Source organism: Oncorhynchus kisutch, linkage group LG28, assembly GCF_002021735.2.
Source record: "Oncorhynchus kisutch isolate 150728-3 linkage group LG28, Okis_V2, whole genome shotgun sequence".
Lineage (NCBI taxonomy): Eukaryota > Metazoa > Chordata > Actinopteri > Salmoniformes > Salmonidae > Oncorhynchus > Oncorhynchus kisutch.
The window spans coordinates 47258629-47285595 of record NC_034201.2 but is presented as its reverse complement, the minus strand read 5'-3'; the positions used below and the strand labels follow the sequence as shown (position 1 = coordinate 47285595).

The 26967-nt window shown below is 43.3% G+C and overlaps 1 protein-coding gene across 3 annotated transcripts; it reads left to right on the top strand.

Moving 5' to 3' along the window:
* The first annotated feature begins 7855 nt into the window (after positions 1-7855).
* Positions 7856-19196, top strand: LOC109882505 (zinc finger protein 11). 3 transcript variants are annotated; one of them, XR_004206000.1, is made up of 3 exons: positions 7856-8245; positions 16052-18924; positions 18961-19196. XR_004206000.1 is itself a non-coding variant. In XM_020474618.2 (2 exons), the coding sequence occupies exons 1-2, from the start codon at positions 8029-8031 to the stop codon at positions 18532-18534; spliced, it is 2694 nt and encodes an 897-aa protein (XP_020330207.2). In that variant the 5' UTR covers positions 7856-8028; the 3' UTR covers positions 18535-19196. The 3 variants fall into 3 exon arrangements, 2 of the variants coding, with proteins under 2 accessions (XP_020330207.2, XP_020330206.2); XM_020474618.2 differs by having other exon boundaries at positions 7856-8239; positions 16052-19196; XM_020474617.2 differs by having other exon boundaries at positions 16052-19196.
* The last annotated feature ends 7771 nt before the right edge of the window (positions 19197-26967 follow it).

The following is a 26967-nucleotide window of genomic DNA, read 5'->3' as shown; positions in this document are numbered from 1 at the left end:
CAGATGTAATCTACTCCTCCATTAGGATGACAGATGTAATCTACTCCTCCGTTAGGATGACAGATGTAATCTACTCCTCCGTTAGGATGACAGATGTAATCTACTCCTCCGTTAGGATGACAGATGTAATCTACTCCTCCGTTAGGATGATAGACGTAATCTACTCCTCCGTTAGGATGACAGATGTAATCTATAGGATGATAGATGTAATCTACTCCTCTGTTAGGATGATAGATGTAATCTACTCCTCTGTTAGGATGATAGATGTAATCTACTCCTCTGTTAGGATGATAGATGTAATCTACTCCTCAGTTAGGATGACAGGTGTAATCTATAGGATGATAGATGTAATCTACTCCTCCGTTAGGATGACAGATGTAATCTACTCCTCTGTTAGGATGACAGATGTAATCTACTCCTCCATTAGGATGACAGATGTAATCTACTCCTCCGTTAGGATGACAGATGTAATCTACTCCTCTGTTAGGATGATAGATGTAATCTACTCCTCCGTTAGGATGACAGATGTAATCTACTCCTCCGTTAGGATGATAGATGTAATCTACTCCTCCGTTAGGATGATAGATGTAATCTACTCCTCCGTTAGGATGATAGATGTAATCTACTCCGTTAGGATGACAGATGTAATCTACTCCTCCATTAGGATGATAGATGTAATCTACACCTCCGTTAGGATGACAGATGTAATCTACTCCTCCGTTAGGATGACAGATGTAATCTATAGGATGACAGATGTAATCTACTCCTCCATTAGGATGATAGATGTAATCTACTCCTCCGTTAGGATGACAGATGTAATCTACTCCTCCGTTAGGATGACAGATGTAATCTATAGGATGATAGATGTAATGTACTCCTCTGTTAGGATGACAGATGTAATCTACTCCTCCGTTAGGATGACAAGACTGGTTTATGGACAGCAAATAAAACATTAATATTGTGAACTAAAAACAACAGACAATCATAACATTCTAGTACACAGTCAAATACTGAAGACCGGGATTAAACACATTGCACAAACATTATTTTGTAAACTTCAAGGAGTTCACACTCAAGGCCATGGTTGACCAGGTTGAAGTTCTGGCCCTAGGCCTTGATGTGTTTTCAGTGGTGGAGTTGATCAGCTCTTCGAGGTCACCCAAAGTGGCAGGAAACCTGTATATCCTCAACACGGTTGATAAGGATTTTGTACAAAGCTTATTTATCGGTTTACCCATACAGTATCCCAGTGAAACTTAAGTCGTGCAAAGTGTGTGTGTTTGTATGAGTTTGTGCCTGTGAAGAACTGTGTGTGATAATTGGCACTTTAGGAAGTTGAGTAGAACTACCCTGTGACATTAACTACATTTTAGTGGTTGTTTTTGCATGTATGTAAATCTATTGTCACAGCAAATCTTACGAACAGATACAAACGTGTACTTGTCTAGAATGTTACTAGCTCTGTAGGTATGAAAACATTTATTTATTTTTTAAACGAGGGCTATATTAAAATCTGGAAGATCATCTTTGTAGCGTGTTTGACATGTAAACGGCATGTCTGATTGACCAGACACATGCAGCGTTCTCCTCAAATGCAGGAACATTGCCTTTTTAATGTCAACCTCGTTATAACGTGGATCTTCCAGCGCTCCCGGATTGAATCTAGGCGGCAGCCTTGAAAATCTATGTCATGTAAATTCCATCCACATCCATTCAGAGCTTATATGACCCTTCATACGCCCCAAAACCATAGATGAATTTGCTTTAAAAAATATATATATAATCTACATCTTCTTTCTGTGCCCAAAAGCTAAAGGAAGAACACATTCCACATTGCGAAAAGGTTTTTCCTGAGCAGGGACCACCGAGCAGGGGGACCACCGAGCAGGGACCACCGAGCAGGGGGACCACCGAGCAGGGACCACCGAGCAGGGACCACCGAGCAGGGACTATAGGAGGGACTATAGGGACTGGCAGACTTCTGAGGGGTTGAGCAGGGACTATAGGAGGGACTATAGGGACTGGCAGACTTCTGAGGGGTGGGGCAGGGACTATAGGGACTGGCAGACTTCTGAGGGGTTGAGCAGGGACTATAGGGACTGGCAGACTTCTGAGGGGTTGAGCAGGGACTATATATATGTATCCCGAGGGGTGGGGAAGGGACTATAGGAGGGATTTGTAGGGACTGGCAGACTTCTGAGGGGTTGAGCAGGGACTATATATATGTATCCCGAGGGGTTGGGAAGGGACTATAGGAGGGATTTGTAGGGACTGGCAGACTTCTGAGGGGTTGAGCAGGGACTATAGGAGGGATTTGTAGGGACTGGCAGACTTCTGAGGGGTTGAGCAGGGACTATAGGAGGGATTTGTAGGGACTGGCAGACTTCTGAGGGGTTGAGCAGGGACTATAGGAGGGATTTGTAGGGACTGGCAGACTTCTGAGGGGTTGAGCAGAGACTATAGGAGGGATTTGTAGGGACTGGCAGACTTCTGAGGGGTTGGGAAGGGACTATAGGAGGGATTTGTAGGGACTGGCAGACTTCTGAGGGGTTGGGAAGGGACTATAGGAGGGCTTTGTAGGGACTGGCAGACATCTGAGGGGTTGGGAAGGGACTATAGGAGGGATTTGTAGGGACTGGCAGACTTCTGAGGGGTTGAGCAGGGACTATAGGAGGGATTTGTAGGGACTGGCAGACTTCTGAGGGGTTGAGCAGGGACTATAGGAGGGATTTGTAGGGACTGGCAGACTTCTGAGGGGTTGAGCAGGGACTATAGGAGGGATTTGTAGGGACTGGCAGACTTCTGAGGGGTTGAGCAGAGACTATAGGAGGGATTTGTAGGGACTGGCAGACTTCTGAGGGGTTGAGCAGGGACTACAGGAGGGATTTGTAGGGACTGGCAGACTTCTGAGGGGTGGGGAAGGGACTATAGGAGCGATTTGTAGGGACTGGCAGACTTCTGAGGGGTGGGGAAGGGACTATAGGAGGGATTTGTAGGGACTGGCAGACTTCTGAGGGGTTGGGAAGGGACTATTGGAGGGATTTGTAGGGACTGGCAGACTTCTGAGGGGTTGGGAAGGGACTATAGGAGGGATTTGTAGGGACTGGCAGACTTCTGAGGGGTTGAGCAGGGACTATAGGAGGGATTTGTAGGGACTGGCAGACTTCTGAGGGGTTGAGCAGGGACTATAGGAGGGATTTGTAGGGACTGGCAGACTTCTGAGGGGTTGAGCAGGGACTATAGGAGGGATTTGTAGGGACTGGCAGACTTCTGAGGGGTTGAGCAGGGACTATAGGAGGGATTTGTAGGGACTGGCAGACTTCTGAGGGGTTGAGCAGGGACTATAGGAGGGATTTGTAGGGGCTGGCAGACTTCTGAGGGGTTGAGCAGGGACTATAGGAGGGATTTGTAGGGACTGGCAGACTTCTGAGGGGTTGAGCAGGGACTATAGGAGGGATTTGTAGGGACTGGCAGACTTCTGAGGGGTTGAGCAGGGACTATAGGAGGGATTTGTAGGGACTGGCAGACTTCTGAGGGGGTGGGAAGGGACTATAGGAGGGATTTGTAGGGACTGGCAGACTTCTGAGGGGTTGAGCAGGGACTATAGGAGAGATTTGTAGGGACTGGCAGACTTCTGAGGGGTTGAGCAGGGACTATAGGAGGGATTTGTAGGGACTGGCAGACTTCTGAGGGGTGGGGAAGGGACTATAGGAGGGATTTGTAGGGACTGGCAGACTTCTGAGGGGTTGAGCAGGGACTATAGGAGAGATTTGTAGGGACTGGCAGACTTCTGAGGGGTGGGGAAGGGACTATAGGAGGGATTTGTAGGGACTGGCAGACTTCTGAGGGGTTGAGCAGGGACTATAGGAGAGATTTGTAGGGACTGGCAGACTTCTGAGGGGTATCCCGAGGGGTGGGGAAGGGTATCCCGAGGGGTTGGGAAGGGTATCCCGAGGGGTGGGGAAGGGTATCCCGAGGGGTGGGGAAGGGTATCCCGAGGGGAAGAGCAGGCAGACATGCAAGGGCCAGAGTTGTTTTTGGGATGGATTGGTTGGGGTTGCATGAGGGGGAGAAGCTGTGGTGGGGCTGGCTAACTGGTTTCTGAGGGGTTGAGGTGGGGGCTGGCTAACTGGTTTCTGAGGGGTTGAGGTGGGGGCTGGCTACCTGGTTTCCACCCTTTAAAGTAGCCACTCTTTGCCTTGATGACAGCTTTGCACACTCTTGGCATTCTCTCAACCAGTTTCATGAGGTAGTCACCTGGAATGCATTTATGGAACTTATTTCCTTTTATTATACACCAGCCCGAGAGGCTCCTATTTACATTGACAAGCATACAAGGAACCTTTTAATTATACACCAACCTGCGATCGTGTTAATAAGATGAACATAGATATATAAATATTATCAGCCAGCTAAGATACAGCTTGCTATATTAGCTCATTGCCCCAGAGAAAATAGCTAGGTAAGCAGTTAGTAAAAAGAATAGTTGTACTTGCTATAACATGTAACATTTGCTAGTTAAATGATTCAAAACATTAGCCAACTAGCTAAACAGCCAGCAAAGATGCAGCTAGCTAGCTAAGATATAGCTTGCTATTTTAGCTCATTGTTCCAGAGAAAATAGCTAGCTAAGCAGTTAGTTAAGGTAGTAGCTGTACTTGCTGCATTATGTAGTTAGATTTAAAAAAAAGCTTTAGCTAAATGGCCAGCCAATCTACAGCTAGCAAGCAAGCTAAGTTAGCTCTTTTGAAAAGATAACTAACCAGCAAAGTAGTTAAACTTATTTATAGAGTGCCTTAAGAAAGTACTCCCATGTGGCACAGTGGTTTAAGGCACTGCATCTCAGTGCCAGAGGCGTCACTACAGACCCTGGTTCGATTCCACAACTTGCAGTGATTGGGAGTCCCATAGGGTGGTGCACAATTGGCCCAGCGTCGTTGGGGTTTGGCCGGGCTGGGCCGTCGTTGTAAATAAAATCTAAAAAAGTATTCATACCACTTGACTTATTCCACATTTTGTTATGTTACAGCCTGAATTCAAAATGGATCAAATAGATTGTAGAAAACTTTTGAAAAATGAAATACCTCATTTACATAAGTATTCACACCCTTGAGTCAATACTTTGTAGAAGCACCTTTCACAGCGATTAGAGCTGTGAGTCTTTTTGGGTAAGTCTCTAAGCTTTCCACACCTGGATTGCGCAACATTTCCCCATTATTATTTTCAAAATTCTTCAAGTTGGTTGTTGATCACTGCCAGACAAACATATACTACTGTAACTCAGCCACTCAACTTGGTAAGCAATGCCAGTTTAGATTTGTCCTTGTGTTTAGGTTATTGTCCTGCTGAAGGGTGGATTCATCTCCCAGTGTCTGGTGGAAAGCGGACTGAACCAGGTTTTCCTCTAGGATTTTGCCTGTGCCGAGCGCCATTCCATACATTTTTTATCCTGGAAAAACTCCCCAGTCCTTAATAACTTCAAGCATACCTATAACATAATGCAGCCACCACTAGGCTTAAACAAATGGAGAGTGGTACTCAGTAATGTGTTGTATTGGATTTGACCCAAACATAACACTTTGTATTCAAGACAAAAAGTTAATTGCATTGCCACAGTATTACTTTAGTGCCTTGTTGCAAACAGGATGCATGTTTTGGAATATTTTTATTCTGTACAGGCCTACTTCTTTTCACTCTATCAATTAGGTTAGTATTGTTGAGTAACTACAATGTTGATCCATCTTCAGTTTCCTCCTATCACAGCCATTAAACTCTTTAACTGTTTTAAAGTCACCATTGGTCTCATGGTGAAATTCCTGAGCGGTTTCTTTCCTCTCCGGCAACTGAGTTAGGAAGGACGCCTGTATCTTTGTAGTGACTGGGTGTATTGATACACCAGCCAAAGTGTAATTAATGCTCAAAGGGATATTAAATGTCTGCATTTATTTTACCCATCTACCAATAGGTGCCCTTCTTTGTGAGGCATTGGAAAACCTCCCTGGACTTTGTGGTTGAATCTGTGTTTGAAAATCACTAGTCGACTGAGGGAAGTTACATATAATTGTATGTGTGGAGTACAGAGATGAGGTAATCATTAAACATTCATGTTTAACACTATTTTTGCACACAGTGAATCCATGCAACTTATTATTTGACTTGTTAAGCACATTTGTTCTCAACTTATTTAGGTTTGCCTTAAAATAATGATCTCTTAAGGATACGGCCCTTTCCCCCCCATTTTCGCCTAAAATGACATACCCAAATCTAACTGCCTGTAGCTCAGGCCCTGAAGCAAGGACATGCATATTATTGGTACCATTTGAAAGGAAGCACTTTGAAGTTTGAGGAAATGTGAAAGGAATGTGGGAGAATATAACACGTTAGATCTGATAAAAGATAAATCACCCCCCCAAAAAACGTTTTTTTTTTTTTTGTACCATCTTTGAAATGCAGGAGTAAGGACATAATGTATTATTCCAGCCCAGGTGCAATTTAGATGTTGGCCACTAGATGGCAGCAGTGTATGTGCAACGTTTTAGACTGATCCAATGAACCATTGCATTTCTGTTCCAAATGTTGTATCAAGACTGCCCAAATGTGCCTAATTTGTTTATTAATAACTTTATGTTCAAAATTGTGCACTCTCCTCAAACAATAGCATGGCATTCTTTCACTGTAATAGCTACTGTAAATTGGACAGTGCAGTTAGATTAACAAGAGTTTAAGCTTTCTGCCAATATCAGATATGTTTATGTCCTGGGAAATGTTCTTGTTACTTACAACCTCATGCTAATCGCATTAGCCTACATTAGCTCAACCGTCCCCAAATAGGTTTTTAACAAAGGGGTGGAATACTTGTCTCAAGACATTTCACCTTTTCATTAATTTTTAAAAGCATAATTCCACTTCGACATTCTGGGTTATTGTGTGTAGCCCAGTGACACAATCTCAATTTAATCCATTCTAGATTCAGGCTGTAACAAAATGTGGAAAAAGTCAAGGGGTGTGAATACTTTCTGAGGGCCATGCATGTCAGACAGTATAATTTGGAAATAGTCTTGTCATTTTAGTGTTTTATATATTAGCCCGTATAATAAAAACATTTTATTGCCATTTTGTGTAAAAAAAAATGGTTGCTTACCTTAGTGATGTGCTAACATTAGCTAGATATATATAACTAATCCAAGATACATCCTTTCATTTCCAATGGTAGCAAATGAACCATAGTGGGCAGAACAAGCAAGGAGGTGGGGAGAGCAAAGCAAGATTATATTGGCGCGTTCTAGAATGTATTTGGATATTTCCATAATGGAACTTCTACTCTGTTAAATGCCCTCGTGCAATAACTTAATTCGCCTTTACACTCCTAAACAATGCCATTTTTTTTAAACTTTAGCAAAGGGTAAAGTCTACAAAACTTAGTCCACTCTATTCGTAACAGATTATAGTTTATGGGAAGATGCTATTTGATTGGCTGATGAGGAAGAATGAACGGAGTTGCTTAAACAGGCATTAGCTCCCCCTAGGCAACCTACAAGTCACAATGGGGTCTTATTGGACAATTTTGCTTAACCATACCTGTATGAAAAATAGTTATAGTAGTCCCCAAAATGTCTTCAAATGTTCATAGTTATGTATATTAAACAAAAATATAAACGCAACAATTTCAACGATTTTGGTCATTTTGTCAACAAGGCAGCAGGGCCCCCTAGCAGCAGGCGACCGTTGCCTGGAGCCGGACCTGCTGCCTTGTTGACAAAATGACCAAGAGGCACAGATTACTTTTTGAGTTGTGAAGGGGCACTCCTGCTCCTCCCTCCCCGCTTTCGCCCGAAGACGTAACGAGACTTTGCCCGGGGCCTCGTCACTCAGCATAATCGAATTCGCCCAATACTCCAACCCGGAAGTGAATTTACCTTGCTACTCGGAAGAAGACATTTGAGTGAGAAATAAGTAACGCAGAAACGTGATGGTTTGAAGCCGAAGGGCGTCTATAAATTGTAGTATTATTCATTGTGTTTTATCAAAATGTCCAAACTACAGCTGTTGAATGTGTTTATCGCCGAACGTTTAACAACAGCAGCAGTGGAGATATTTGGTTCAGCAGAAAAGACATTAGCAGAGTACCAGGAGCGACTAACAACAGCGGCATTTGACATATTTGTTGTGGTGGAAAAGACGATCGCAGAGGTTCAGGGAGAGAACGACCGTCTACGAGGGCTTCTTCTGGGTCATTTAGGTGCAGGTTTGTTACTGATTTAACATTTGTTTTCTGAATCACACTAGTTAGTGGCCAGCCCAGTCTGTACCACTGCCATCATGTGCCCACTAGTGTCGCGTTATGACCTAACGTTTTGGAACAAACATGCCTCTGTGAGATAAAGAATAAGATAACTTTCTGCAAATGAACGAGACCCAGGTATCAAGTATCAGAATGTGGGATATTTAGCCAATATTTATCGTTACATGTCGATAATGATAAATAGCCGATGATGATAATGTAAGATTTCACCCAAATAAGTTACATCGCGCTTTAATTGCCGTACAGAACCGTGTACGTCAGTGGGCACCAACCTTTTCTGAATTAAAAAAACGTAAGCCTGTGCAACATTATCAATTAAAAACTGTTCTGTAGCAATGAGGTTTGTGCAGTAGGTTATAGGTCCAAAATATTATCACTGCATATAGGCTATAATTGAATTGCCCTGCCAATGTTGTTCATCTCAGACCATTTTGAAATTATATATTTTTTTAAATAGAAAAAAAGCTAATGGTCATTTGTTTCATAACTTGTGATGCACAGCTAAATGAGCATAATCATTAGCTTTTTTTTTTACTGGACTGATGGTCTACATCTGATGATCAGTCTGAGGGGGGGGGGGGGGGGCAGCAGTGGTGAGACTGCCTCATCGTCCCTCCACTCAGAAAAGGGGACACAGTCTTTCAGCTGATGAAGTCGTTCTGCCTTACACACCAAGTCATGTTGTTACTGCTATGACCAGAGAATGATTCCTTGATATTAATAAAAAGATCTGCCGCTACTAATAACAACGCAAGTTTATGGGAACACTTTGCTACTCATTCATTACAGCTGCAGTGCTGGTTGTCCTCATTCATTACAGCTGCAGTGCTGGTTGTCCTCATTCATTACAGCTGCAGTGCTGGTTGTAGTGTGAGTGAAAGTAGGGAGAAATGTGCATTTTATGGCTTATAAAGGTGTTGAACAAAGTGTTGACAGTGCTGAATCAAGTGCATCTACTGCCAACAGCGCAAAAACATAACAAAATAGGAACACAAAGGCTTTATCGTTACAGAAATGTTTGGTGATCAACTAGGATTTTTTTAACCTTTATTTAACTAGGCAAGTCAGTTAAGAACAAATTCTATATTTTCAATGACGGCCTAGGAACAGTGGGTTAACTGCCTGTTCAGGGGCAGAATGACAGATCGGGGGGGTTTGAACTTGCAACCTTCCGGCATACTAGTCCAATGCTCTAACCACTAGGCTACCCTGCCACCCCAATGCTTTGGTGGTTGACCAGTCGATCGCGGTCGTACGATTGGTGACCACGTGTCAATTGAACAGAACCATTGGACGTGTCTCAATCCACTGAATCTGCAGTTGATGGGGACTAGAGTTGTATTTGTGAGACACGGATGGATCTTTTTGCGCAGTGGCTACCAAACTTTTATAGTCCCCTTCAAACATTCAACCTCCAGCTGCGTTCCCCCTCTAGCACCAGGGTCAGATGTACCCCCTCTAGCACCAGGGTCAGATGTACCCCCTCTAGCACCAGGGTCAGATGTACCCCCTCTAGCACCAGGGTCAGATGTACCCCCTCTAGCACCAGGGTCAGAGTGCTCTCAAATGTTGTTTTTTGCCCTCATTGTAAGCCTGCCACAGACATACTATACGATACATTTATGAAACATAAGAATGAGTGTGAGTTTTTGTCACAACCTGACTCGTGGAAAGTAACAAAGAGCTCTTATATGACCAGGGCACAAATAATAATAATATAATAATAATAATCATTTTGCTCTTTATTTAGCCATCTTACATATAAAACCTTATTTGTTCATCAAAAATTGTGAATAACTCACCACAGGTTAATGAGAAGGGTGTGTTTGAATGGATGCACACAACTCTGCAATGTTGGGTTGTATTGGAGAGAGTCTCAGTCTTAAATCATTTTCCACACACAGTCTGTGCCTGTATTTCGTTTTCATGCTAGTGAGGGAGAATCCACTCTCACATAGGTACGTGTTTGCAAAGGGCATCAGTGTCTTAACAGCGCGATTTGCCAAGGCAGGATACACTGAGTGCAGCCCTATCCAGAAATCTAGCAGTGGCTTCTGATTAAATTCTATTTTCACAGAGCTGCTTATTGCAATTTCGATGAGGCTCTCTTGTTCAGATATCAGTAAGTGGACTGGAGGCAGGGCATGAAAGGGATAACGATTCCAGTTGTTTGTTAAGAAGTTGTCTGTTTTGGGAAAGTACCTGCGTAATTGCCCACCCAGCTCACTCAGATGCTTCACTTTTATCACATTTGACATTGTCCGTAAGCTTGAGTTCATTTGCTCACAAAAAAATCATACAAAGATGGAAAGACCTGTGTGTTGTCCTTGTTAATGCAGACAGATATGAGCTCCAACTTGTTAGTCATAGCCTCCAGCCTGGATTCAGATCATTCAGGTGAGAGAGAACTTCACCCAGACAGGCCAGTCGTGTGTGAAACTCGTCATTGAGCAAGCAATCAGACAAGTGAAAAATGATGGTCAGTAAAGAACTTTAAACTCGTCTCTCAATTTAAAAATAAAATAAAAAAATAAAATTACCCCTTGTATGTTGTAAAAACATTACATGGTCGCTTCCAGAATTCGGAAAATACACGAGAGTTCAGGGACCTTGCTTTAACAAAGTTCACCATTTTCATTGTAGTGTCCAAAATGTATTTCAGGCTGTCAGACATTCCCTTGGCAGCAAGAGTTTACCCAAGTGGTGTCGGTTGCTTGTACGCACGTTACCACTCCACTTTGTCTCCCTGTCATGGCTTTTGCACCATCAGTACAGATACCAACACATCTTGACCACCGAAGTCCATTTGATGTCACAAAGATGTCCAGTACTTAAACAAATATCCTCTCCTGTTGTCCTGGTTTCCAGTGGTTTGCGAAAGAGGATGTCTTCCTTAATTGACCCCCCCCATAAACGTTATGGACATATACCAGGAGCTGTGCCAGGCCCGCCATGTCTGTTGACTCATCCAGCTGTAAATCATATAATTCACTGGCTTGTATGCGAAGCAGTAATTGTTTCAAAACATCTCCTGCCATGTCACGGATGTGTCGTGAAACAGTGTTGTTTGATGAAGACATTGTCTGTATAGTTTCTTTTGTCCTTTTCCCTCAACATTGTCCCAGTCATATCCACTGAAGCAGGAATAATTAAATCCCCCACAATAGTATGGGGCTTGCCTGTCCTAGCCACACGGTACCTCACCATATAAGACGCTCCTAGCCACACGGTAGCTCACCATATAAGACGTTCCTAGCCACACGGTAGCTCACCATATAAGACGCTCCTAGCCACACGGTAGCTCACCATATAAGACGCTCCTAGCCACACGGTAGCTCACCATATAAGACGCGTCGAGCCCTTTCTTATTAATGGTATCTGTTGCTTTTAATTCTTGCTCAAACTCCCGTGGCTTATTTTTCAAATTGGCATGTTTTGTTTCTAAATGTCTGCGCAAGAGTGAAGGTTTCATTGAGTTATGAGATAATACTGTAGCACATATAACACTGTGGCTGAGGAAAGGCTCTTCGATGGTCCAACGTCCCTGTCTGTTGTTCAGCGCTTTCCTGGGTAAAGGGGGCAGTAGTTCTTCGGCTGCATCAGATTCACAACTGTCAGTGTCCATGCTAGCCGGGCTAACAACAAATGTATAGTTACTGATGCTAGCATTGGATGGGCTCGTGGAAGCAGAACAACTTGTGTGGTCGACAGGTGCAGGTGTAGTACTGCTGATAGTAGCAGTAGTAACAGTAGAGGTGGTATGTGTCTCTATGGACGCAGAACAACTTGTGTGGTCGACAGGTGCAGGTGTAGTACTGCTGATAGTAGCAGTAGTAACAGTAGAGGTGGTATGTGTCTCTATGGACGCAGAACAACTTGTGTGGTCGACAGGTGCAGGTGTAGTACTGCTGGTAGTAGCAGCTGGTAGTAGCAGTAATACCAGTAGAGGTGGTATGTGTCTCTATGGACGCAGAACAACTTGTGTGGTCGACAGGTGCAGGTGTAGTACTGCTGGTAGTAGCAGCTGGTAGTAGCAGTAATACCAGTAGAGGTGGTATGTGTCTCTATGGACGCAGAACAACTTGTGTTGTCGACAGGTGCAGGTGTAGTACTGCTGATAGTAGCAGTAGTACCAGTAGAGCTGGTATGTGTCTCTATGGAAGCAGAACAACTTGTGTTGTCGACAGGTGCAGGTGTAGTACTGCTGATAGTAGCAGTAGTACCAGTAGAGCTGGTATGTGTCTCTATGGAAGCAGAACAACTTGTGTTGTCGACAGGTGCAGGTGTAGTACTGCTGATAGTAGCAGTAGTACCAGTAGAGCTGGTATGTGTCTCTATGGACGCAGAACAACTTGTGTTGTCGACAGGTGCAGGTGTAGTACTGCTGATAGTAGCAGTAGTACCAGTAGAGGTGGTATGTGTCTCTATGGACGCAGAACAACTTGTGTTGTCGACAGGTGCAGGTGTAGTACTGCTGATAGTAGCAGTAGTACCAGTAGAGCTGGTATGTGTCTCTATGGACGCAGAACAACTTGTGTTGTCGACAGGTGCAGGTGTAGTACTGCTGATAGTAGCAGTAGTAACAGTAGAGGTGGTATGTGTCTCTATGGACGCAGAACAACTTGTGTGGTCGACAGGTGCAGGTGTAGTACTGCTGGTAGTAGCAGCTGGTAGTAGCAGTAATACCAGTAGAGGTGGTATGTGTCTCTATGGACGCAGAACAACTTGTGTTGTCGACAGGTGCAGGTGTAGTACTGCTGATAGTAGCAGTAGTACCAGTAGAGCTGGTATGTGTCTCTATGGACGCAGAACAACTTGTGTTGTCGACAGGTGCAGGTGTAGTACTGCTGATAGTAGCAGTAGTACCAGTAGAGGTGGTATGTGTCTCTATGGACGCGGTACTTTTTTTTTAACCAGTTATCCATTTTCGAGCAAACAGAATGAGCAGCATCTACATTAGTGGAATTCCCGTGAGAGAGTAACGGTTAATGTGATTGGATGTTAATTATTTGACTAGACTACCTGTATTTTGCATTGTTGTTATTTTGCTGAACACTAGATGGTTACATTTTTGGCAGTGAAACAAGGCTACTCAGGTGAGGGGAAAAAAACCTCACCCAAATGTATTGCCCCGTTGGAAAATATAAATGGACTGTTTGAAAATGTGAAGGGGGCAATGCAGTTCAATATTCCGCAGTCCTGGTTAACTACCACTAGTTAAACACAAAGGCATAAAGCCTGCCTATGTCAGCCATGAAGTCTCATGCTAGGGTGGGGTATGCAAAATGGGTGAACTTTGAGCACCTCGATCGCCTGAATATTTTGTCATTCAGGTCCAAAAAGTCACTTTCTGAGCACTTCATAAAATAATATTCCATTAAATGTGTTTTTAAAGTAGTCTGACCCACCAAGTGACTCGCTCTGTCAAGATGTCTGCTTTCACAGCGCCTCAGAATGGGACTTGACTGAGTTTCTAAAAATAAATGATAATCTATAATATCATCAATCAATCAAATATATTTATAAAGCCCTTTTTTACATGTCTCAAAGTGCTGTACAGAAACCCAGCCTGAAACCGCAAACAGAAACCCAGCCTGAAACCGCAAACAGAAACCCAGCCTGAAACCCAGCCTGAAACCGCAAACAGAAACCCAGCCTGAAACCGCAAACAGAAACCCAGCCTGAAACCGCAAACAGAAACCCAGCCTGAAACCGCAAACAGAAACCCAGCCTGAAACCGCAAACAGCAAGCAATGCAGGTGTAGAAGCACGGTGGCTAGGAAAAACTCCCCAGAAAGGCCAAAACCTAGGAAGAAACCTAGAGAGGAACCAGGCAATGAGGGGTGGCCAGTCCTCTTCTGGCTGTGCCAGGTGGAGATTATAACAGAACATGGCCAAGATGTCCAAATGTTCATAGATGACCAGCAGGGTCAAATAATAATAATCACAGTGGGTGTAACCCCACCCACTTTGCCAAAGCACAGCCCCCACACCACTAGATGGATATCTTCAACCACCAACTTACCATCCTGAGACAAGGCAGAGTATAGCCCACGAAGATCTCCCCCACGGCACGAACCCAAACCCGGACAGGAAGATCACGTCAGTGACTCAATCCACTCAAGTGACGCACCCCTCCTAGGGACGGCATGAAAGAGCCCTAGTAAGCCAGTGACTCAGCCCCTGTAATAGGGTTAGAGGCAGAGAATCCCAGTGGAGAGAGGGGAACCGGCCAGGCAGAGACAGCAAGGGTGGTTCGTCGCTCCAATCATAGGACCTACTGAAGAGATGAGACTTAAAGGTTGAGACCGAGTTTGCGTCTCTCACATGGGTAGGCAGACCATTCCATAAAAATGTAGCTCTATAGGAGAAAGCCCTGCCTCCAGCTGTTTGCTTAGAAATCCTAGGGACAATTAGGAGGCCTGCGTCTTGTGACCGTAGCGTACGTGTAGGTATGTACGGCAGGACCAAATCAGAGAGATAGGTAGGAGCCAGCCCATGTAATGCTTGGTAGGTTAGCAGTAAAACCTTGAAATCAGCCCTTGCCTTGACAGGAAGCCAGTGTAGGGAGGCTAGCACTGGAGTAATATGATCACATTTTTTTAGTTCTAGTCAAGATTCTAGCAGCTGTGTTTAGCACCAACTGAAGTTTATTTTGTGCTTTATCCGGGTAGCCGAAAAGTAGAGCATTGCAGTCGTCTAATCTAGAAGTGACAAAAGCATGGATGAATTTTTCAAAATTATTGGACAGAAATTTTCAGATTTTTGTAGTGTTACGAAGATTGGGGAAAAAAAGCTGTCCTTGAAATATTCTTGATATGTTCGTCAAAAGAGAGGTCAGGGTCCAGAGTAACGCCGAGGTCCTTCAGTTTTATTTGAGACGACTGAACAACCAAAGATTAATTGTCAGATTCAACAGAAGACCTCTTTGTTTCTTGGAACCTACAACAAGCATCTCTGTTTTGTCTGAGTTTTTAAAGTAAAACATTTGCCGCCATCCACTTCCTTATGTCTGAAACACAGGCTTCCAGGGAGGGCAATGTTGGGGCTTCACCATGTTTCATCGAAATGTACAGCTGTGTGTCATCCGCACAGCAGTGAAAGTTAACATTATGTTTCCGAATGACATCACCAAGAGGTAAAATATATAGTGAAAACAATAGTGGTCCTAAAACAGAACCTTGAGGAACACCGAAATTTACCGTTGATTTGTCAGAAGACAAACTGATATCTTTCCCATGGATAAGATCTAAAACAGGCCAGAATTTGTCTGTGTAGACAAAAGAATGTGGCGATCGATGGTATCAAAAGCAGCACTAAGGTCTAGGAGCACAAGGACAGATGCAGAGCCTTGGTCTGACACCATTAAAAGGTCATTTACCACCTTACCGAGTGCCGTCTCAGTGCTATGATGGGGTCTAAAACCAGACTGAAGCATTTCGTATACATTGTTTGTCTTCAGGAAGGCAATGAGTTGCTGTGTAACAGCTTTTTCTAAACATTTATAGCCAGGGGTAGGGCATTTTGTCTTATGCAGAATTATGGGATATTAGAATCCTCTAGATCTGAAAGCAGGTGGTTAAGAACTTCCTCTTATGTAATATTGTAAATATGAAGTAGCAAAATGGGGCTAGTAAATCACCTGCTGCAGTTATGTTGCATTAGTTAGAATTCTGAATAGACTTCAATGTGAATATTTGTAATTGTTTCTTGGGTGCTAACTACTTATTTCCTTTCCTCTCTCTCCAGATCCCCAGCAGCTAAATCTCCCCGAAGAGGAGGTTTCCCCTAAGCAGCAGCAGCGGAGCCCCAGTCCAGGGCAGGAGGACCCAGAGCCCACACAGATTACAGAGGAACAGAAGGAACTCAGGACCAGTCAGGAGGAAGAGCAGCTTCAAAGACTTAGGTCTGCTACCACAGAGGTTGTACAATTGATATTTATTCCTCCCTGTGTGGAAAGTGACTGTGACCAGGACAGCAAGACGGACTCTCTACCCTCCAACACAACTGAACAGACCCAATCAGCATTGGATGACGAGGACTACAGAGCATCACAACTATCCAGTGACTCTCAACTCCTCTCTGCATTAAATCCACACTGTTCTGCAGCTCTGAGTGAAATCATTGTAAGTATTGATGAAGACGAGGGTGAAGAACTACCGTCAAGGTCAAAGAGAACACGGGAAAAGAAGAAACAAATCCAATCCGAGGCCAAGACAACCAGTGAGCTGAAAGCACCTTTAAAGTCTCACACAAACAGGAGACCATGCAAGTGTCATGTGTGCAGTAAATGCTTTAAGACACCAGGCCCTTTAAAGGTACATTGGAGAATTCACACAGGGGAGAAATCACACCGCTGTCCTTTTTGTTGTCAACGATTTAAGTCATTAAACGTTCTACAACTACACCAGAAAGTTCACACTGGGGAGAAAGATAGATCACAGCAATGTCCTGTGTGCTGTAAGTCCTTTCATAGCACAGCTTCTTTAAAATATCATCAGCGAATTCACACAGGGGAGAAATCATTTAAGTGCCAAAAAGGTGGCAGATCAGTCAGATGCAAGTACTACGTCAACAAGCATATGAGGACTACTCAACCAGGTGCAAAGACATACAGCTGTCCTGTGTGCAGTAAAATCAGTCTAAAGGAACACCAGATGCTTCATAGTGAGAAACCCAATCAGTCTTCTGTGTGCAGTACAGACTTTATTAACTCCTTACCCAATTATAAAGTACATCAGAGCACTCACACAGGAGAGAAATCATTTAAGTGTCCCGTGTGCATTAAAAGCTTCGCAAGTGCAAGTCTTTTAAAAATACACCAGATATATCACACAGAGGAGAAATCGCACAAGTGCAAAGAATGCGACAAAGGCTTCTACCGCAAGGGGCATCTGGTGAGGCATATGATGACTCACACAGGGGAGAAATCTTATAAGTGCTCTGTATGTGAAAAAGGCTTTATGTCATCGTCTGCTCTAAAAAAACACTGTGAAATCGAAGAGGACCCTTGTCATCATGAAGTTTGTGGCAAAAGTGTCATGTGGAAGGGAAGCTTGACGGAACACTTGAATACGCACACAGGGAAGAAATCATCTAAGCGCCTTGTATTTGAAAAAGGCCTCGCATCATCAAGTGGTCTAAAACGCGACCAGTTGGAACACTGCGGAGGGAAACCAGAAGAGAATCATTCCGAGAGGGAGTCGTATCTCTGCAGCGACTGTGGCAAAAGCTTCCGAACCATCAGTTACCTGAGAGTGCATATGAAAACGCACAGAGAGAGAGAGCTGCATAAATGTCCTGTATGTGGAAAGTGCTTCACGTCATCGGCTTATTTCAAACTCCACCAGCGAATCCACACCGGAGAGAAACAACATCAGTGCAACGTTTGCAGCAAAAGCTTCACTCTGAGTGGACACCTGACGGAACACATGAGGACTCACACAGGGGAGAAATCATTTAAGTGTCTGGTATGTGGGAAAAGTTTTACATCTTCAAGTGTTCTAAAACGTCACCAGCAGAATCACTGTGGAAAAACTGCAAAAGAAAAGCAATCTGAGGAAACGTCGTATCTCTGCAGCGACTGTGGCAAAAGTTTCAGAACTATGAGTTACCTGAGGGTGCATATGAAGACTCACAGAGAGAGAGAGGTGCATAAATGTCCTGTATGTGGAAAAGGCTTCAGGTGGGCCTCTTCGCTAAAAATCCATCAGAGAATTCACACAGGAGAGAAACCTTTTCTGTGCACGGTTTGTAGCAAAAGCTTCACTTGGAAGGGAACCCTAATAGAACACATGAAGAATCACACAGGGGAGAAATCACATCAGTGCCACGTCTGCAGCAAAAGGTTTGTTTATAGCAGAAGCCTGTCTCGTCATATGATGTCTCACACAGGGGAGAAACCTTTTAAGTGTCCCGTATGTGGAATATGCTGTACAACATCAAGTCTTCTGAAATGCCACCAGCGAATTCACACCGGTGTGAAACCATATCTATGTAACGTTTGTAGCAAACAATTCACTTGGAAGGGAGGTCTGACACAACATATGAAAAGTCACACAGGTGAGAGACCATATAAGTGCCCTGTGTGTGAAAAGGGCTTTATAACGTCGGGCGATCTGACACGCCACACGCGTGTTCACACTGGAGAGAAACCATTTCGCTGCAATGATTGTAACAAATGCTTTAGTCAGATCAGTTCCCTTAAATCACACATGAAGAATATTCACTAGAGAGAGAGAGAGAGTGGGAGAGAACACATAACAGTAAAAATGTGTCAGTCCCAAGGATGAAGGGTCCATTCTAATTGATACCGGTAAGGGCACAATATATCATGGTTGAAAGGAATGACTGAACTTGTAGAATATTGTCTATAGCCTACACTGAGTGTACAAAACATTAAGAACACCTTCCTGATTGAGTTGCACCCCCTTTTTTCCCCCCTCAGAACGAGCCTCAATTCATCGGTGCATTATTATCGGTTATTATGTAGTTCTACGGTCTGTCCAGGAGTGAGTACTCGTAACACAAAGCAAGTTATTATGTAGGTCTGTACAGGTCCAGGAGTGAGTAGTAGGTCTGTACAGGTCCAGGAGTGAGTAGTAGGTCTACGGTCTGTACAGGTCCAGGAGTGAGTAGTAGGTCTACGGTCTGTACAGGTCCAGGAGTGAGTACCAGTAACACAAAGGCCGTTATTATGTAGGTCTGTGGTTTCTCCACCTTTGTTGGCGTAGATAAAGTCTATAAAAGGTAGATGTACGGTCTCCCCCAAACCCATTCTTTCTCTCTCTGCTTTTAAAAAATACGATTAACGGAACTGTCTACAGCTCACATTCATGGAGGTACACGGCGGTAACAACTCTTAACATTCTAGCAGCTGAATTAGCTCGTGTTTTATTTTAAGTGTCCCATTAGGGCATTTCAAACAACCTTTTTTAACGATTTGTGTTTTGCTTTTCATTTATTGTTGTGTATAATGTTTAGTTTAATGTGTATATTGTATTTTGATGTGCATTGACTCACTGTCAAAATAAAGGTGAAATAAAAATAATTTGGAGTTCTTGGGGATTGCAGTCAGAATAGGGTGACGTGGGAGAGAGAAAAAATATATATTTTTGTTATGCCTCATTTTAATGACCATGTTTGATCACAACAAGGAAGTACGCAGCGAGTCCGATTGCGAGTGACGATGTTGATTTTATTCAACGCTTTAGCCTTACGGCTGCTTTCGTCATGCCACATTCACACGCAGAATTATGAAACTAACATTCTGGACTTGCTAATTGGTTGGAACGCGGCATGTGTAGAACTACAACCAGTTAACAGGTAGGACATTTCCAGAGACCGACTAACCACGTGAACATTGCATTAGTTTTAGCAGACGCACCTCTGGAATAGTGTTTTAGCTTGAATTTCAATGGGTCACCAATGAGGGGGGTTCGATTCATTTCAATGGGTCACCAATGAGGGGGGTTCGATTCATTTCAATGGGTCACTAATGAGGGGGGGTTCGATTAATTTCAACCGGGCGCCCATGTGTATTTTGCACTTGCTGAAAGTTGAGTGCATTCCATTTGGATGCGGTGTGGTAATACCAATGGTTTGTTTACATGGCAGGTTAGGTGAATTAGAATGAGGTTAGGAAAAGATTAAGGTTAAAGCAGAACTAATTCGATAATGTGGTTGTGGGCTCCGGAGGCACGCAGAGACCAAATCAAGCTTCGTACCACATTTCCATGTACCTCTTAAATGTTGTAACAATGCGGAGGGCTCCGCATGATTGGTTGACGGTATGTGAGGGGGCGGGAGTTCCTGTATAAACACAAACTCACGTCCTTCACAACAGCTCTGCGAAGCCAAAAAGTATGTTTGCTCTGACTTCTTCTGAGGATCACCGTAAATGCTGTATGGCCACTGCAGATGTTGGATTGACCAGGCAGAGCCTTTTTAGGTTTACATGCTGACCACACCGCTCGTGTCGCGTGCCTAAGCGGTTCAAAAATACATGTACACATACATGTTATTCATTCATTGCAGAGACACTGCTCGCGTCAACGTAGCCAGGCGCTAAAATAGAACCTGATTCGCGCTACAAATCATCCGCCTCTCCCATCTCCTCATTGGTTTTTAGGAGCATATTGCCACGTGGGTGATTGAAAGATGAACTGGGTTCCACACAAGTTTTCCCCGAAAAGAGAGTGCTTTTAATTGATGCTTTATCTGCCTTCCCGGTGCAAAATACTATTAGACTGATTGTTTACAATATTACTGAGAGGCGCAGATTACTGTTCTGTTTGATAAAACGGGTTCAACCCGTCCAGCATAAAATAACTCTGTCGCTTATATCAATTTAATTCAAAGGGCTTTCCACCACAATTACCTCCACCCCCACTGCCGCTTTTGTTCTCCAACCCGGAAGTAGATTTACCTTGGTCCTCAGAGTGAGAAAGACGTCACGCAGAAACACGAACCCGCATGAATGTTGAAGAGCGTTTTTAAAGTGTAATTTTTCCTTCCAAATGTACAAACTACAGCCACAGAGTTACTGTACTGTCTTTGCTACAGCTGTTTATCACCTAACGGCTAATATTGGCGACTGTGAATATATTTGGTTCAGTGGAAAAGACAGTAGTAGTCGTGTTGTGAAAACAAAGGCTCCTGAAACCTTGGGGGCTTTCACTAAATTCTGCTGAAAAACGGTACATTACTCTGAGCTTTTAACACATCAGTAACATCTGCCGGTCAGCAATGAAAAGTAACATTTGATGTTAATATACTGAACAAAAAATATTAACGCACTAATTAACCATTTTATTGAATTACAGTTCAGATGTTTGGCGCTGACAGAGATGGCCGCCTCGCTTCGCGTTCTTAGGAAACTTTGCCGTATTTATTTTTTTACACTGTTAACCCAGGAACTCTCTAGTCTTATTACATACAGCCAGGAGGAACTATTGGATATAAGAGCAACATCAATTTACCAACATTACGACCAGGAATACGACTTTCCCGAAGCGGATCCTCTGTTTGGACCACCGAGGACAATGGATCGGATCCCAGCTGGTGACCCAAAACAACTGCGCTGCAGACGGAGCGGTTTTCTGGTCAGGCTCCAGTCTCTTGACAACAAGGTAGATAAAATTCGAGCAAGGGTTGTCTTCCAGAGAGACATCAGAGATTGTTTCACGGGAACATGGCTCACTCAAATTGTAGTGGGTCTAGGCTGCCGGGTGCGGTGGATGAGACATGAACTAGTCTTTCTAAACACTTCATGATGACATATTGTAGGCGTTATGAAGACCATGAAGGCTATGTAATGAGTTATCATTAAGTATGATTTACATACAGTATGTATTCATATTTATCTGTTTACCAAGGCCCTTCCTCAAATGCTCAGTTTGGCCGGGCTGCCAGTGTAACGGATGTGAAACGGCTAGCTCAGTTAGCGGTGGTGTAACGGATGTGAAACGGCTAGCTCAGTTAGCGGTGGTGCGCGCTAAATAGCATTTCAATCGGTGACGTCACTTGCTCTGAGACCTTGAAGTAGTGGTTCCCCTTGCGGCTTTTGTGGAGCGATGTGTAACAATGCTTTGTGGGTGACTGTTGTTGATGTGTGCAGAGGGTCCCTGGTTCGCGCCCGGGTAAGGGCGAGGGCACGGTCTAAAGTTATACTGTTACACCAGCTCTAGGTAGGGTTTCGGTGGTTCCAAAACTTCTTCCATTGAAGAATGATGGAGGCCACTGTGTTGTTGGGGACCTTCAATGCTGTAGAAATGTTTTGGTACCCTTCTCTATATCTGTGCCTCGACACAATCCTGTCTCGGACCTCTACGGACAATTCCTTTGACCTCATGGCTTGGTTTTTCCTCTGACATGCACTGTCAACTTATATAGACCGGTGTGTGCCTTTCCAAATCATGTGCAATCAATTGAATTTACCACAGGTGGACTCCAATCATGATCAATGGAAACAGGATGCACCTGAGCTCAATTTTGAGTCTAATTACAAAGGGTCTGAAAACTGATGTAAATATTTCTGTTTTTATATGTAATACATTTGCAAACATTTCTAAAATCCTGTTTTTGCTTTGTCATTATGGGGTATTGTGATGTCATTATGGGGTATTGTGATGTCATTATGGGGGTATTGTGATGTCATTATGGGGTATTGTGATGTCATTATGGGGGTATTGTGATGTCATTATGGGGGTATTGTGATGTCATTATGGGGTATTGTGGTGTCATTATGGGGTATTGTGGTGTCATTATGGGGTATTGTGATGTCATTATGGGGGTATTGTGGTGTCATTATGGGGTATTGTGATGTCATTATGGGGGTATTGTGATGTCATTATGGGGGTATTGTGATGTCATTATGTGGTATTGTGATGTCATTATGGGGTATTGTGATGTCATTATGGGGTATTGTGTGTAGATTGCTGGGGGGGAAAAATGAATGCTGGCTCATGTTGACTCCAATGCTTCCAACAGTTGTGTCAAGATGGCTGGATGTCCTTTGGGTGGTGGGCCATTCTTAATACACACGGGAAACTGTTGAGTGTGAAAAACCCAGCAGAGCTGCAGTTCTTGACACAAACTGGTGCGCCTGGCACCTGCTACTATTACCCCATCCAAAGGCACTTCAATATTGTTTATTTCCCATTCACCCTCTGAATGTAGCACATACACAATCCATGTCGCAATTGTCTCAAGGCTTAAAAATCCTTCTTTAACCCGTCTCCTCCCCTTCATCTACACTGATTTGAAGTGGATTTAACAGGTGACATCAATAAGGGATCATAGCTTTCACCTGGATTCACCTGGTCAGTCTATGTCATGGAAAGAGCAGGTGTTCTTAAAGTTTTGTACACTCAGTGTATAAATCTATTTCTTGATTTCTATTGTTAGTTATTACTGCACTGTTGGAGATAAGACACGTAAGCATTTTTCTCCACATATACGATAACATCTGCAAAATGTGTGTACTTGACCGATTTGACACTCATTGCTTAACCCATAGCCCTGGTAATGCCGAAATACTCCCTGCATATTCCTCAGTCCAACAAGTCCTCGTGATTATCCAGTTACTGTGAGTGGCATTGGGGTTACCGTTAAACATGCATGTGTTTGTGTGTGTGTGTGCACGTTTGTGCCTGCGTGTGTATGTAGCAGTGTGTGTGTGTGCCTCTGTGATTTGTACGTGTGCACATTTGTTCGGTATAAAAACAGAGGCAGCATCATTTGAAGACGTGAGACAAAGAGACAGGGACCACGTCTTCCTCCCAGTCCCTATCGCTGCTGCTGGTCTCCGGGTCCTGGGCCTCCGACCTCTTCGGAGGAACCATGACCTTCAACCCCATAGGGACCAACACAGACGGAACCTACAGGGTAAGACCAGTGACCTCACCAATTTCAACAACAAAAAAATGTTTCATTTAACTAGGCAACTCAGTTAAGAACAAATTCTTATTTACAATGATGGCCTAGGAACAGTGGGTTAACTGCCTTGTTCAGGGGCAGAATGACAGATTTTTACCTTGTCAGCTCAGGGATTCGATCTAGCAACCTTTCGGTTACTAGACGTCCTAAACACTAGGCTACCTGCAGACCCAAACATACTGATGATGCTTCCTATATTCAAGTGTTTGTTTTTTTCTGAGAGAAATACTTTTTCTAACCTCATCAGACTGGTTAAACAGACTGGTAAAATAGACTGTAAACACAGCTGAATAGACCTGTAAAAATAGACTCAATTAGACTGGCAATATATTTGGCCAATGTGAATGTAATTTGAATCAATCCACTAGAGAGTAAATAATTTTCAAAAATAATCCTTCATTCTCTGAATCTAGAATTATCCCCCACAACTAATTTTTCCAAAAGAGGATAAAACACCAAAAACAATGCTAAACCATTCATCTGTCTTCATTTTCTTTTGAGTTCCTTCTCAGAACATTTGTTACTAGATGGTTCTCATATGTTTTATTCCCTATGCAAATATTGGTGCAAACACTACTCATGTCTGATCCTGGGTCTGTGAAAAGCCCAGTCCACAACAGATCACCTGATAAAATCTCGACTCATTAACTGGACTGGTTCAGTTGTGTTAAGATTTTTAAAACTGTAGCCGAGCAAGTCCTTACAGAAAATAGGACCAAAATCTGCGACTGACCTAGATAGTAGAATCTTCACGATCAATCCTCAAAACAGATCAAAATCTCCACCGAAAAACCGTTTGAGTTGAGAGTCTAGATTTTCTCCTCATCTCGTTGCATGATCTGCAACGAGACGAGGAGTTGCGTTCCAATTTTAGAACTGTTGCCAAGCCAAGGCCCTGCAACTGACCAAGGTAGTTGACTTTATTTTCAGCGATCGTTGGCAATGCGAGCGTGATCTGCAACGAGACGAGCATGACGGTGGCTTTGGAGAAGGCCTTCGTCGTTTTTTTTTTATAGAGATAAACAAATAAATAAAAATGACAATCAAGATTTACTATCTGTCTGAGTTGGTTTGGAAATAAACTCATTCTATAATGACTTGTAGTGTCATTTTGGGGAAATATTAAGTATTTATAATATATATATATATATATGGAGATAAGACACGTGCAGGGAGTATGTCGGCTATATATTATAAATACTTATTTTCCACCATAATTTGCAAATAAATTCATTAAAAATCCTATAATGTGATTTTCTGGATATTTTTTTCTAATTTTGTCTGTCATAGTTGAAGTGTACCTATGATGAAAATTACAGGCCTCTCTCATCTTTTTAAGTGGGAGAACATGCACAATTGGTGGCTGACTAAATACTTCTTTGCCCCACTGTATATATAATATGAAGTATTTTAATATGTATATATATTTACATATATATATTTATATACATATATTTCTCATATACACTGCTCAAAAAGAATAAAGGGAACACTTAAACAACACAATGTAACTCCAAGTCAATCACACTTCTGTGAAATCAAACTGTCCACTTAGGAAGCAACACTGATTGACAATAAATGTCACATGCTGTTGTGCAAGTGGAATAGACAACAGGTGGAAATTATAGGCAATTAGCAAGACACCCCCAATAAAGGAGTGGTTCTGCAGGTGGGGACCACAGACCACTTCTCAGTTCCTATGCTTCCTGGCTGATGTTTTGGTCACTTTTGAATGCTGGCGGTGCTTTCACTCTAGTGGTAGCATGAGACGGAGTCAGTAGCTGGCCCATGTAGTTTGGGCCAGTAGCTGTGCCAAGTAGTTTGGGCCAGTAGGTGGGCCAAGTAGTTTGGGCCAGTAGGTGGGCCAAGTAGTTTGGGCCAGTAGGTGGGCCAAGTAGTTTGGGCCAGTAGGTGGGCCAAGTAGTTTGGGCCAGTAGGTGGTCCAAGTAGTTTGGGCCAGTAGGTGGGCCAAGTAGTTTGGGCCAGTAGCTGGGCCAAGTAGTTTGGGTTTAATACTTGATTCCAACCTCTCTTTTAAAAAGCATGTGAAAAAGGTAATTCAAATAACCAAATTCAACCTAGCTAATTTCCGATTTATACGAAATTGTTTGACTACAGAGGTAGCAAAACTGTACTTCAAATCTATGATACTCCCCCACTTAACATACTGCTTGACTAGTTGGGCCCAAGCTTGCTGTACAACATTAAAACCTATTCAGTCTGTCTACAAACAGGCTCTCAAAGTGCTTGATAGGAAGCCCAATAGCCATCATCATTGTCACATCCTTAGAAAGCATGAGCTCTTGAGTTGGGAAAATCTTGTGCAATACACCGACGCATGTCTTGTATTCAAGATCCTCAATGGCCTGGCTCCCCCTCCACTCAATATTTTTGTTAAACAGAAAACCCAGACATATGGCAGCAGATCCACAAGGTCTGCCATGAGAGGTGACTGTATAGTTCCCCTAAGGAAAAGCACCTTTAGTAAATCTGCATTCTCTGTGAGAGCTTCCCATGTCTGGAATACACTGCCATCAGACACACATAACTGCACCACATATCACACTTTCACAAAATGCTTGAAGACATGGCTAAAGGTCAATCAGATTTGTGAACATGGTCCCTAGCTGTGTGTTGCCACTCCATGTTGTCTGTTGTCTGTAGCTTGTGAGGTGTGGAAACACTTTGTTGCTTTTATGAATTTTGTCTTGCTGCTTTTTGTTTTATGTTGCTCTGTCTGTATGCTACGTCTTGCTTGTCCTATGTTGCTCTGTCTGTATGCTATGTCTTGCTTGTCCTATGTTGCTCTGTCTGTATGCTGTGTCTTGCTTGTCCTATGTTGCTATGTCTTGCTTGTTCTATGTTGCTATTGTCTATATTGTAATTGTTTTTAATAACCTGCCCAGGGACTGCGGTTGAAAATTAGCCGGTTGGCTAAAACTGGCACTTTTACTGAAATGTTGATTAATGTGCACTGTCCCTATAAAAATAAACTCAAACTCAAGTAGTTTGGGCCAGTAGATTAGGCCAGTACTTTAGGCCAGTAGATTGGGCCAGTAGATTAGGCCAGTAGATGAGGCCAGTAGTTAGGCCAGTAGATTGGGCCAGTAGTTTAGGCCGGTAGTTTAGGCCAGTAGATTGGGCCAGTAGTTTAGGGCAGTAGTTTAGGCCAGTAGATTAGGCCAGTAAATTAGGCCAGTAAATTAGGCCAGTTTTTAGTTGCTGAT

Excerpts from the sequence above, each read along its gene's own strand:
- LOC109882505 (XM_020474617.2), top strand. The coding sequence starts at position 8,029 with ATGTCCAAACTACAGCTGTTGAATGTGTTTATCGCCGAACGTTTAACA. Across the intron at positions 8,246-16,051 it reads TCTGGGTCATTTAGGTGCAG|ATCCCCAGCAGCTAAATCTC; the intron begins GTTTGTTACTGA and ends CTCTCTCTCCAG.